This window comes from Thamnophis elegans, chromosome 5 (genome assembly GCF_009769535.1).
Source record: "Thamnophis elegans isolate rThaEle1 chromosome 5, rThaEle1.pri, whole genome shotgun sequence".
NCBI classification, from domain to species: domain Eukaryota; kingdom Metazoa; phylum Chordata; class Lepidosauria; order Squamata; family Colubridae; genus Thamnophis; species Thamnophis elegans.
The window spans coordinates 10,367,534-10,380,543 of record NC_045545.1 but is presented as its reverse complement, the minus strand read 5'-3'; the positions used below and the strand labels follow the sequence as shown (position 1 = coordinate 10,380,543).

General features: G+C 41.3%; 1 protein-coding gene across 1 annotated transcript in view; it reads left to right on the top strand.

The window, feature by feature from the left end:
- The window catches only part of DPYD (dihydropyrimidine dehydrogenase), a 628,457-nt gene that overhangs the window by 34,994 nt on the left and 580,453 nt on the right, over window positions 1-13,010 (top strand). The window contains 1 exon segment of the mRNA XM_032217710.1: window positions 10,194-10,304. Within this exon segment, the coding sequence (XP_032073601.1) occupies window positions 10,194-10,304 (111 nt within the window).

Sequence of the window (13,010 nt, the reverse complement as noted above, 5' to 3'; positions counted from 1 at the left end):
GATGCCTTTTAAAAAACAAGTTTACATCATATTCTTATGCATGCCAGTGCTGTGTGTGAGGTAATTTAAGGTGGTTTTGACAAGTGTCGTCGGCATCTTCATATCTGGTCACATGGGCAGCAAGCCACTCCCATCCAGTCACATGGGCAGCAAGCCACTCCCACAAAGGAGGCTACACCCACAGAGTAGGTTCGAACAATTTTTGAAACCCACCACTGAGTTTATGAGATATACATAAGACTCCAATTACCTGAAAGGAGAATGGTTCCCAGACAGGATAGGCTCAGTATATCAAATAAGCTTAAAGTAACCCAGTTAATATTTGTTTAGCAACTATAAATGGGACTGGCAACATGGTTGTTAAGTGATCCGGTCACTAAGAGAAAGAGCAACTGGGCTTATGATTTTACTTCGGCTTTACAGACCTGTAAATGAGAAGATTGGTTGTAAAGTTGCTTTTTCATGACTCTCATTAATTCAATTGTTTGCTAAATGAGGCAGTTTCCAAATGAGGGACTACCTACATGATACTTTGAGAGTGATCCCACCCAAAGATCCTTGAATGAAGTCTAATTCTAAAGAATGCCAAGTTGGCAATGACGAGGGAGGGGCTACGCCTGGGTTTATCACAGCCTGATTGGTCCGTTCACAAAGGTCTTGGCGGGATTGGCAGCTCACCTACACTCCACATTGGTGAGACTCCAATGCTCCCTGGACGATGTGCTCGTGCAGGCACACTCCGCACCAGGGACTGTCCAGACCTTGCAGTCCCTGGTGTTTTCCATCAATTTCCCCAAAAGTGATCTATTGCCCATGACAGAAATTCACCTGAGTGCAAGAGGTCATTCTTTTACATTTCTATCCTGCTCCCTCACATGAGAGGGAACGCCTTTGACATCGTTTAGACATCCAACGCGCCCTGCGCATCTATCTTAGGTGCACATCAGGTATCTGCAGATCTGAGGCCCTATTCATTTCCTTTCAGCCTGGCTCCTTGGGGGCTAGGGTTTCATCTGCCACTATAAGCAGGTGGCTGCGACAGGCCATCTGCATGGCATATGAGTCCTTGGGCCAATCTCCCCCCTCGGGGATTATGGCCCACTCCACTCGAAGTGCCACCACCACGGCAGCATGGGCCACTAGGGCCCCATTCGAGGACATTTGCCGGGAGGCCGCCTGGTCGTCCCCAACCCCCTTTATCTGGCACTATCGCCTGGATACCTTCACATCTGTGGAGGCGTTTTTTGGGCACCGGGTCCTCCAGCAGGTGGCGACAGCCCCTCTCCTGGGGTCTTAATCCTCCCTCCATGGGACTGAGCTTGGGTATATCCCAGGCCTAGCCCCTCCCTCGATTCTATTAGAAAAAGAATGTTGATCCTTACCTGAATGTTGCTTTTCAGTAGAATAGAGGGAGGGGCTACGCCCCAGTTAATTTGGACGTAGATAATTAGTGCGGGTGAAGGACAGTCGGGTGGAGGTGTCTCTCATTCGTTTGTTTGTTTTTCAACGTATGTGTGGTCATGCAGCCTCGAGGAACTGGGAGCCAACAGGGAAAGGAGGATATTAAAAGAAATTTCCCTCAGTCTTTGGACCAATCAGGCTCTGATAAACCCAGGGATAACCCCTCCCTCTATTCTACTGAAAAGCAAAATTCAAGTAAGGACCAACGTTCTTTTTGTATATCATTTGGATTGAAGGACTGCATTGCAAAATTCAGAAAACTAATATAATTAAGGAGTAATTAATGCTTTAACAGCTGGTGCGAACTACATTTTTTATATATTTAGAAATGTGGGCCCAAGATATCAAATATATTTATTATAACATAACCCAGAGGTTTTCAAGTGGTGGTTTACGGCCACCAGAAGGTCATAAGTTAATTAGAGTAGGGGAGGGTGTCACAATTTGGTGGGATGCTTCCACATGCAAAGCAGGATGGTTGCCAGAACTTATTGCTACTTTTCCTGGTCAAGCTGACAGCTGGCTTCTCTAAGCAAAGACTAGAGTGAGGTCTGACTGGGCTCTGCTTTCAATGTACAAATGCCATGGCTTGTGCATTGACAGCTGGATTTTTGCCAGAATTTATTCCTTCTCTGGCTGGAGGAACTGGCTGTCAGCATATAGAATAGAGAGGGAAGTCTGGATCAGCATTGTAACAGGGCTCTGGGTATAGATGCACAGACCCCAAAAACATGGCTGGCTGTCAGAATTTGCTCCTACTCTTCTCGGAGAAGATGGCAGCTAGCTTGTCCGAGTACAACTCTGGATGTGCTCTGTCAGGAGTCCCACTTTGGGTGTGCAAACTCAATCACTGTCAGAATTTGTTCTTGTTCTGCCTGAACAAGCAGATAGCAAAGTCAGGATTTTCTATAGTTGTTGCTGGAAAGAAGAAATATCAGTAAAACATAAATGGGGAATGAATGAGAAAGGTGAGCGATTGCCCGAAAGAATAAAAACCTAGCTTCTAGGAAGGATTCAGAACGAAGCAAGCTCATCCTTTCTATTAAAAAGATAGCTTTCAAATTGCTTTATTCTCATTTACGTTTATTTTATGAAGTTGCAAGGCCCTAACATTTTTGTTTGGTATTTAGATTAAAATTTAACCATTAAAAGCAAGTGGCATGTGTATCTTTTGTCTAACCTTCAGCCATATCTACTTAAGGAGGGAGTGGAAGAACATGATAAAGGAAAGGGAGAAATGGAATTCAAAGTAATACTGTTAAAACCAGAGAAAATAACCCCTATGTGGTATCCATTAACAAGAGAATTTTGTTTGTGATTATGTATGTGGATATGATTTAACATTATACTTAAAATTCACCTTCTATTTTTCGCCCTCCAGATAGCAAAAAAAAGCCCAATGCGCAAACTGGAAACCCGTTTGCTCTCCCCAGGTTCAAAAAAAGCTGTGCGCGCATGCGTGCGGCAGTGGGAGGCGGAGTCACGTGCACATGCGCAGGGGGCACGGTGGTTGGAATCCCCCCAGGTCCCAAGAAATCTGTGTGCGCATATGTGCGGCAGTGGGAGGGGGAGTCACGTGCACATGCGCAGGGGGCACGGTGCGGGGGGATTAAATTATGGGGGTGGGCATGCAGGCGCACGCGCACACTCTTTTAGCACCCAAGGCGAAAAAGGTTCACCATCACTGTTCTAGGCAGTTGTAGTACTGAGCTCCCCTCGCATCCGCAAATCCCAAACCCAACCAAACCTTTCAGTCTAGTTAATGCTGATTAAATTTTAACATTGACTTGCCCTGTAAATGAAATCTGTAGACCACTAACTTTTCAGTAACTGATTTAAGATTACAGAAATCTATCTGGGATTTAATAAATATACTTAACTTTTTTCATGATACAATTCCTAGGCTCGTGGCAGTGTCGGTATCATACCACTGAAACTCTTAGATGTAGTCCAAATAAAAGAAAAGCAGACAATATTGATTTCATTGATCTTACCTTTTTTGAAACACTCTATACTTAAAAAAGAAAGAAGCTGAAATAAATATGCAAGATCATCATCACAAGACACAGTAGTTTTAAAATACATTATCTAGCAATACAGAACGCCCCTGAGGGAGATTGGTGGTTCAAAGAATATGAAAACTAAATAAATAAATAAAATAGAAAAAACAAAGTGATAAAAGGGTAGAACAAAAGCTTTGGCTGAAATGGACTCAGGAATATTGAGAAAGATCTTGGGGTGGGGGTGGGGAAATGCATGTATTCAGCTTATACTGGTATAATTCAATTATATTTTTTGTCTGAAGAGGAAGGGCTTGAATGCAAGGAAAAGCTAATGGGGCAATAGCTTTGAATTGATCTGTTTCTGCATTTGATATATTTTATTTAAACGGCATGATGTTTTGAACGAAATTGGAATTCACGCATACCTCCAACAGGCCCCCTCCCCATCCCTGTGTTTGCCTCCTTTGCTTGCAAAGGCTCTTCCTTCACTTCACACTTCTAATAGAACATGGTAACATTCCAGTGATTTCTGCCAAACACTGTACTGACTTTTAATAACTTGGGAGTTATAGGCTTTATTTGTGCCTCTGGCCATTCCTGGTCATCTCCTTATATAATCAGGCTGGTTTTGGGCCAGGAAGAATGGTGCCATTAGAACTCTGAAGTGTGAGTGACATTTTTTTTTTAGTCAAGTTTATTTTATTTATTTATTTATTTGACTTATATACCGCTTCATAGGGCTTTCAGCCCTCTCTAAGCAGTTTACAATTTTTTTAGCAAATTGAGTCAGCAAATCGCCCCCACAGTCTGGGTCCTCATTTCACCCACCTCCTAGAATGATACCTCGGAAGGATGGAAGGCTGAGTCGACCTTGAGCCGGTGAGATTTGAACCGCTGAACTGCAGATCACAGTCAGCTAAAGTGGCCTGCAGTACTGCACCCTAACCACTGTGCCACCTCGGCTCCTGTGAAAATAACGTTGAAATGCATTGCAAATATTTCATAAAATTAATGGAAAAATAAATACTTTTTGGAGAATGCATTAGAATGGTATTATGCACTGCAGTGTATTGGGAACAAATGGCAACGCATGGAAACTGTTTTTATGAAGACATTTCGGAAGCCACACTATGGAAGTAATGTCTGGAGCAGATGAGTGAGTAGTATTTTCTTAACAAATGAATACCGTTCTCATAGTTTTCTCCTTCCTCCGCCACCCAGCTTTTAATATGCAGTTTCAGAATTCAGATACACTTTATGAAAGCAATTATTTATAATGAGCTAAGGTGCTCTGTCAGATGCTATCACTGCAGTGTGTCAGGCTCAGTGGCCTTGGGTTTTGTTTTAAGCATTTTGTAGCTTCACATTTAGTAAACCACTTACAGAATGTTTTCATAGACATATGAAAGCCATGTTTGTTTGATGCGATGAACATGTGATTCTGTGCCTGTTACTGTAGGAGGCAGTTTCTCTTCCTTGAAATAAAATGCGTTGCATGTTTTGTCATGTTTATCTTACATTTGGTAAGATTGCTTTTTTCTTTTTTTTTATTAACTTCTCTCCCACGCTAATTTATGATGAAGATTTATTTATTTATGTGAGGTACCTGCCACCTCAATTCAAGATGATGAGCACAGTGGTATTTCACACTGAGACACAATGTCATCCCCTGTTCTTCCAGCAAGAAAGAACTCTCGGATGGTCATTATAGTAGACCAAAAGTAATTAGTTTTTGCGTCACCTGGATTTTTTAAAAACCCACAACATGTCTTACCTGTTGATTGGGGTTGAGGGAGGTTGACATCCTTATCATCTCGACAAGTGCTAGCTTATCAACTATTGGAAAGATTAGATTAGATGGACAAATAGTGTATTTGGTATAACTTGTTTTCTATCTACTTAGCTTCTGATACAGAAGCGTAAAGGGACGCTGTGGCTCAACGGCTAAGGCGCTGAGCTTGTCGATCAGAAAGGTCAGCAGTTTGACAGATTGAATCCCTAGCGCTGCGTAAAGGAGTGAGCTCCCGTTACTTGTCCCAGCTTCTGCCAACCTAGCAGTTTGAAAGAATGTAGAAAAATGCAAGTAGAAAAATAGGAACCACCTTTTGTAGGAAGGTAACAGGGTTCCGCACGCCTTCGGCATTTAGTCATGCTGCCCACCTGGCCCCCTAGAGTTGGGAACGACTAGCACATGTGTGAGAGGAACCTTTACCTTACAGAAGCTAATTTGTGAAGGATACAAATTGCCTTCTTCTAAACCAGTGCTGCCCACCCTACATAACTTCTAAATTTTGCTTTATGTAAAAGGACATTTACAAATGTGTCCAGTGTATTGGAGCAAGAAAATGAAATAGAACTGCAAGACAGTGGTACCTAAATATTTAAAGTTTTGCTCTTTGAGGAATAAGAAAAGGAATAGGTAGGGTTGATAGACCCATTTTGTTGGATTATGAGGTTCTAGCAAGGGATTACTCTCATGCTTGCAAACATTATCTTTTCAATACAAGGATAAGAACTTACTGTAGGTTTGGAAAATGAAAATTCTCATTTTGGGAAGGATTGTTCTGTAAGCCACTGCCTGCTACAATTTTCATGTTGTCCTTTTTTTTCTGAAATCATTTCCTTTGCAAATGGACAATGTTCTTAATCTTAAACAGAATTTTATTTTGCAAGTATTGGGTTTGGAGAAAAATACCATATTTTTCTCCTTGAATGATACCTAGAACAATTCAAGACTTAAAATGAAAACACTATGAAATACTTATTCCAGAATTCAGAGCTTAAAATGACTGGGAATGTCTAATGCTTTGCCAAGAAACTCCCCTCCCCCTCCTTCCCCTCCCCTCCCCCTCCTTCCCCTCCCTTCCTCCTCCTTCCTCTTCTTCCTTTTCCTCCTCCTCGCCTCCTCCTTCTCCTGCTTTACATTAAATGTTTTACAAGGTCAGCTTTTTAAAGAACATTTTAATTTTTTTATAAGATTGCATATGACTTTATGGAATTTTAGGCTACGAAGTTATCATTTTGGGTTATATAAATGAACAAATGTATACAAAGTATGTTATAATACAAAGAACCAGTTGAATGTTTTAGCAATATCATAATCCTGTAACATAAGTAAGAAAGGCTAAATTTTAGATGTAATAGAAAGGAAACGTAAATGGTAACAATAGCTAGGCTTACTGTATATAAAGATCATTTGGATTTTAGAAAAATAAAAATAAAGGTTACATTGGCACTGATAAAATCACCATAAGTCAATTGCAAAAGCTGCTTTATTCAGAAAAACTTACATCCTATGACAATACCTTTAACACTAAAAACACTAAAAACATCCACATCCCTTGAGAAGGACTTGATAGGTAGACAAAAATGCTAAATTCAGCTCCTGGCTGACTGTGCAATGAACTATAATAACTTGATAGGCGGATAAAGATGCCAAATCTAGTCTAAATAGGTATACAACAAATCTTCTTCCTCCTCCTCCTCCTCCTCCTCCTCCTCCTCCTCCTCCTCCTCCTCCTCCTCCTCCTCCTCCTCCTCTTCTTCTTCTTCTTCTTCTTCTTCTTCTTCTTCTTCTTCTTCTTCTTCTTCTTGATGGGTGGACCTAGATTTCTCTTCTTCAAGCCAGCTCTGGTCAGCTTCTTTGGTTGTGGATGAGTATCAGAACTAGATGCAGATAACACTGTAATATATTTATTTATTTATTTATTTATTTATTTATTTATTTATTTTATTTTATTTTATTTTATTTTATTTTATTTTATTATTTATTATTTTATTTTATTTTATTTTATTTTATTTTATTTTATTTTATTTTATTTTATTTTATTTTATTTTATTTTATTTTATTTTATTTTATTTTATTTTATTTTATTTTATTTTTTTATATTTAGCACTTCTAGACTGCCCCTCTCCTCAAAAAGGCATTCTGGGTAGTGCACAGTACAATATCAGAAAATAAAAAGTAAATAAATTACATTAAATACGCAAACATTAAAATATACAACATTGGAATATCTGGGACAGATCCTCCTGGAGGTTGCGAAGACATTGACTTGAAGGCAAATTGAAGGTTGGTCAGTCAGTTGACAAATGTACCAACAAATGTACCAAATCAACAAAACAAATTAACAAACCACCAAACATGGAACATTTTTTTCGAACATGTTCAGAATATTGAACAAAAATTGGCATGTTCCCACACTGCAGGGCATCATACTGAGTAGGCTGATAATAGGCGTGAAGTCTTCAGCATTTAATAAGTATTTCCAATGGCACACTTCTCTATTCTGGGTTGTAAAAGGCTCTTTAAATAGATGGGAACTATTGTACAGCATTTTGATAACTTTCAGCTGAACTGTCTGCCTTAATGAGAGAGGCACAGTGCAAAGCCTTTAGAACAGTGTTGTAATACTGGTGTTGAAAGTAGAATCATAGGGTTGGAAGGGACCTTGGAGGTCTTCTACTCCAACCCTCTGCTCAAGTAGGTTACCTTATATCATTCTGCACATATGGTTGTCTAATTTCTTCTTGAAAATCTCCATTGACCCACAACTTCAGGAGACAAGCCATTACGCTGATTGATTGTTTTTTCTTGTCAGGAAATTTCTCCTTGGTTCTAGGTTGGATCTCTCTATAATGATCTTCCACTCATTACTTCTTGTGCTGCTCTCAGGTGCTTTGGAGAATAAGTCAACCTCCTATTTTCGGTGATAGCCCTAGAGTATTGGAAGACCGCTCACCCCTAATCTTCTCTTCGTTAGTCTACACATACCTAGTTCTCTTAACTGTTCCTTGTACGGTTTAGCCTCTAGACTCCTTAATCTCCTTGCTGCTCTTCTCTGTACTCTTGCTAGGGTCTCAGCACCTTTTTTGTATCATGGTGTTCAGTACTGGGTGCAGTATTTATTTATTTATTTATTTTTATTTATTTATTTATTTATTTGTCTTGTATGCCGCCCACTCCTGGAGGACTCCGGGCGGCTCACAAAAGACAAGGGAAAGGGGGAAAACAAGACAAAGACAACATATTAAAAACAAAACCAACATTCACAATTTCTGTGGAGGTAGATGCTTCTCAGCTCCCCCCAGCCTGCTGGAACAGCCAGGACTTGGTGGCTTTGCGGAAGGCGTGGAGGGTAGTAAGGGTCCGGATCTCAACAGGGAGCTCGTTCCAGAGGGCCGGAGCTGCAACAGAGAAGGCTCTCCCCCGGGGAGTCGCCAGCCGACATTGGCTGGCAGATGGAATCCGGAGGAGACCTAACCTGTGCAATCTAATTGGTCTGAGAGAGGTAATCGGCAGGAGGCAGTCTCTCAGGTACCCAGGTCCGATGCCATGTAGGGCTTTATAGGTAGCGACCAGCACCTTGAAGCGGATTCGGAGACTAATAGGTAGCCAGTGCAGCTCGCGGAGGATAGGTGTAACGTGGGTGTACCTTGGTGCACCCACAATCGCTCGCGCGGCTGCATTCTGGACTAATTGGAGTCTTCGAACACTCTTCAAGGGCAGCCCCATGTAGAGCGCATTACAATAATCCAGTCTTGAGGTCACAAGGGCATGAGTGACTGTCTGAAGGGCCTCCCGATCCAGGTAGGGTCGCATTTGGTGCACTAGGTGGACCTGGGCAAAGGTCCCCCTGGTCACAGCCGACAAATGGTATTCCAAGTGTGACCTCACTAGTGCAGTATAAAACAGTATTAGATCTTGATACTATCCCTTGATGCAGCCTATGAGTGCACTGGCATTTCTGGCAGCTGCAGCACACTGCTGGCCCATACTTAAGTGATGGTCCAGTAGAACACCTAAATCTGTCTCATAGACACTACTATTGGAGCAGGTACCATTTATTGTAGATTTTGTTTTCTTGCCTAAATGCAGTCCTCGCCACTGAATTGCATTTTGTTCGAAAGGGCCCAGCGTTCAAATCTATCAAGGTCCTCCTGAATCTTGAGTCTATCTTCTAAAGCGTGACCCGACAAAAGAGCAAACGTCAAAAGCGCGCCGACAAAACTGCGGCGCTAAAACCGCGATGTCAAAAGCACGCCGACAACAGCGCGCAGACAACAGCGCGCAGACAGAAGCGCGATTTAAGTTAAGGTAAGGTTTAGGGTTAGGTTTAGGGTTAGGTTTAGGGTTAGGTTTAGGGTTAGGTTATAGCGCGCTTCTGTCGGCGCGCTGTTGTCGGCACGCTTCAGCGCTCATTCGTCGTGCAGTTTTGTCGGCGTGGTTTTGTCACCACGGTTTAGTCAGGCGTGCTTTTGTCGTTCGCGCATTTGTGGTGGAACCCTTCTAAAGTGCTAACAATTCCCCCTCACATTGATGTTATCTGCAAATTATAGGTAGTTTTATAGGCAGTGTTTCACTCACAGAACGTGCATATATTGTAAGTATATGAAATTTAAATTATGAGAGGAAATTTAAAAAGAATAATTGCAGAGATCTAATTTTATTCTGGCAAAGCAATATAATTCTTAATTTTTACTCGAATAGAATCCTCATTTGTGTAAGAAAGGCTAGGGAACATTAATAGTTTAATAGATTAATAGGAAATCATGTTAATATAATTGACTCAAACATCTACTTTACATTGCTAAATTTCTTCCTTTTAAACAAACAGAAGCTGGGAGCTTTGAAGTTTTGTAAGCAGAAGTGTTTAATTGTTTCTTTCGGTGCTTTTCACTTTTTTAAAAAAAGGAAACATCTCTCTTTTTTTTTTTTAATATCTGCAGAATATTTTAGCTCTCAACCCTCGTATACAAACTCATGCATCTTTGAATTCAACTGCAGCAAAGAAAGTGGAGAAAAAGCACTGGAAAAGAAATGCAGATAAAAACTGTTCAGTAAGTATAACAACAACTATTATTATTAACTTTGGATCTGGGTGAAGGCTGAGTTCCTTAATTGTACGCTAGATTGCAGTAATTGTATATCAGTAAGCAAACATTGTGTTCTTTATTTCCCAAACTGTGATTTGTAATCTTGCTTGCTTTGGAGAGATTTTTCTATCTGTTTTTTTTTTTAAAATGGCTCAAATGACATGGCAACTTGAGGTTTAATGAACTTACACACTGTCAAATCAATAGGATAGAGGGGAACATGACAACTAGCAGATCTGACTTTTGAACACCATTTGTCAGCTGTGACCAGGGGGGCATTTGCCCAGGTTCGCCTGGTGCACCAGTTGCGCCCCTACCTGAACCGGGAGGCTCTCACAACAGTCACTCGTGCCCTTGTGACCTCTAGGCTGGAGTACTGCAATGTGCTCTACATGGGGCTGCCCTTGAAGAGCATTCGGTGACTTCAGCTAGTCCAGAATGCGACCGCGCGAGTGATCGTGGGTGCACCTCGTTTCACCCACACAACACCTATCCTCCGCGAGCTGCACTGGCTACCTGTCGGTCTCCGGGTGCGCTTCAAGGTGCTAGTTGTCACCTACAAAGCCCTTCATGGTATTGGATCTGGGTACTTGAGAGACCGCCTACTGCCAATCACCTCCACTCGACCAATTAGATCCCATAGATTAGGCCTCCTCCGAGTTCCATCAGCCGGTCAGTGTCGACTGGCAACCACGCGGAGGAGAGCCTTCTCGGTGGCAGCTCCGACCCTATGGAACGAACTCCCCGTGGATATTCGTACCCTCACCACCCTCCAGACCTTCCGCATAGCCCTTAAAACCTGGCTGTCCCGACAGGCCTGGGGCTAAAGACCTCAACCCCACCCGAATTGTATGAATGTTGTGCTTTTAACGATGTATTGTCTTATGTGTTTAATCTGGTTTGTCCTCCCTTCCCTCTGAACTGTGAGCCGCCCTGAGTCCCCCCAGGGAAAAGGGCGGCATACAAATAAAATACCTATACCTATCTGGCCTCTCCTCTATCCTGTAGCTTCCTTGCACTAAATGCCTCACATAAAGGATTCTGGAAGACAGAAAAAAAGGGCTTTCCTTTTTCTCTTTTTGGAGGTATTAGCATCTGCTTGATTTAAAAGTGCATCTATTGTGGTTTTATTTACAACTGTTTTGATTATTCTGTTAGCCTGCTAGGCTGGACATAAATAATTGTAATAAATATAGATTGAAAATAGGATAAAATTCAGTTTCATGCAAGCTTTTATGTCTGGATATCCTTGGAAACTGATGTCCTTTTGTCCTAGCTACACCTCTGAAAGGAAGAAAAACAAATATTCTGAAATATTCCGGTTTCCAATCTTGGACATTTTAGGACAGAGAAAAAAAGGATGTTGCTTCCCTGAGTATCAATCTTGAAAGGCAGAAGGAGTGGCATCTAATTTGCTGCTTACAATTCCTTTTTCCGTTCCCTTTTTCCTTTTTTTTCTCTTTTGAACACCATTATAAGTGGTAGAGATCTGTTAGCTCAAATCAAAACAGATTTAGGTGTGTTATGAAAAGCCATGTGGTGTAGCGGTTAAGAACTTTTGAACCAGGAAAATCCCGGTTCAAGTTCACTTAAGACCTAGGAACTCACTGCGTGATTTTGGCTGAATCATTCTCTTTCATCCCAAACCTACTTAACAGAATTGCTGTTGTGGGTATAAAAATGAAGGAAATTCCCATGTAAGCTGCCTTGAGCTCATGGAGGAAAGGTAGGATATAAATCTAACAAAATGAATAAAACAATGTGGCAGGGATTGTTGATTTTGAAATAATGCCTCAGGCTTGTTAGCTCTGGTGGGAGTGACGAAAGAAGCTATGAATGATTTAATGAGCCATTTGCAGTTATACTGCTGTAGAGGCATAAAAATAAATAAATAAACTTTGTGGAGTATATTAACATAAACATTTCCTTTCCAGAACATATTTAAATTGAAATATGGTAATTAAGAGCAAAAACAAAAATCAATCTCAAATCCTACTGGGTGATACTTTTAGTATATTGGAATGCACCCTTGATCGTACGGGTACATTCACACATTTTGAGAGCATGTAATGGGTGCCTATTTACAATATGTCTGCCCGAGCGTTGCATGGCCAATCACAAATTATCCTTATCAGAAGGCAAACTAATCCCCAAGAGCAATAATAATAATAGCAATAACAGTAGACTTATATACCGCTTCATAGGCCTTTCAGGCCTCTCTAAGCGGTTTACAGAGTCAGCATATTGCCCCCAACAACAATCTGGGTCCTCATTTTACCCACCTCGGAAGGATGGAAGGCTGAGTCAACCCTGAGCCGGTGAGATTTGAACCGCTGAACTGCTGATCTAGCAGTCAGCCTGCAGTGCTGCATTTAACCACTGCGCCACCTTGGCTCCTCAGAGTATTCTATAAGGATTTTATAATCTCAGTAGAGTTTAAAGTAATTCCTGTGAAGGAATATGTTGATAGAAATATAGGATGATGTTTACTTATGTCTTATGCTTGATATTGTAAACCCAGCATGGATCTTTTTGGAATGTGTGTGTCTGTGCATTCATTCATTCATTCATTCATTCATTCATTCATTCATTCATTCATTCATTCAGCAAGATTGGCACACTGCCAGCATTCCATTAGTAGCTGTCACTGCCTTAAAACAACGGCCCTCA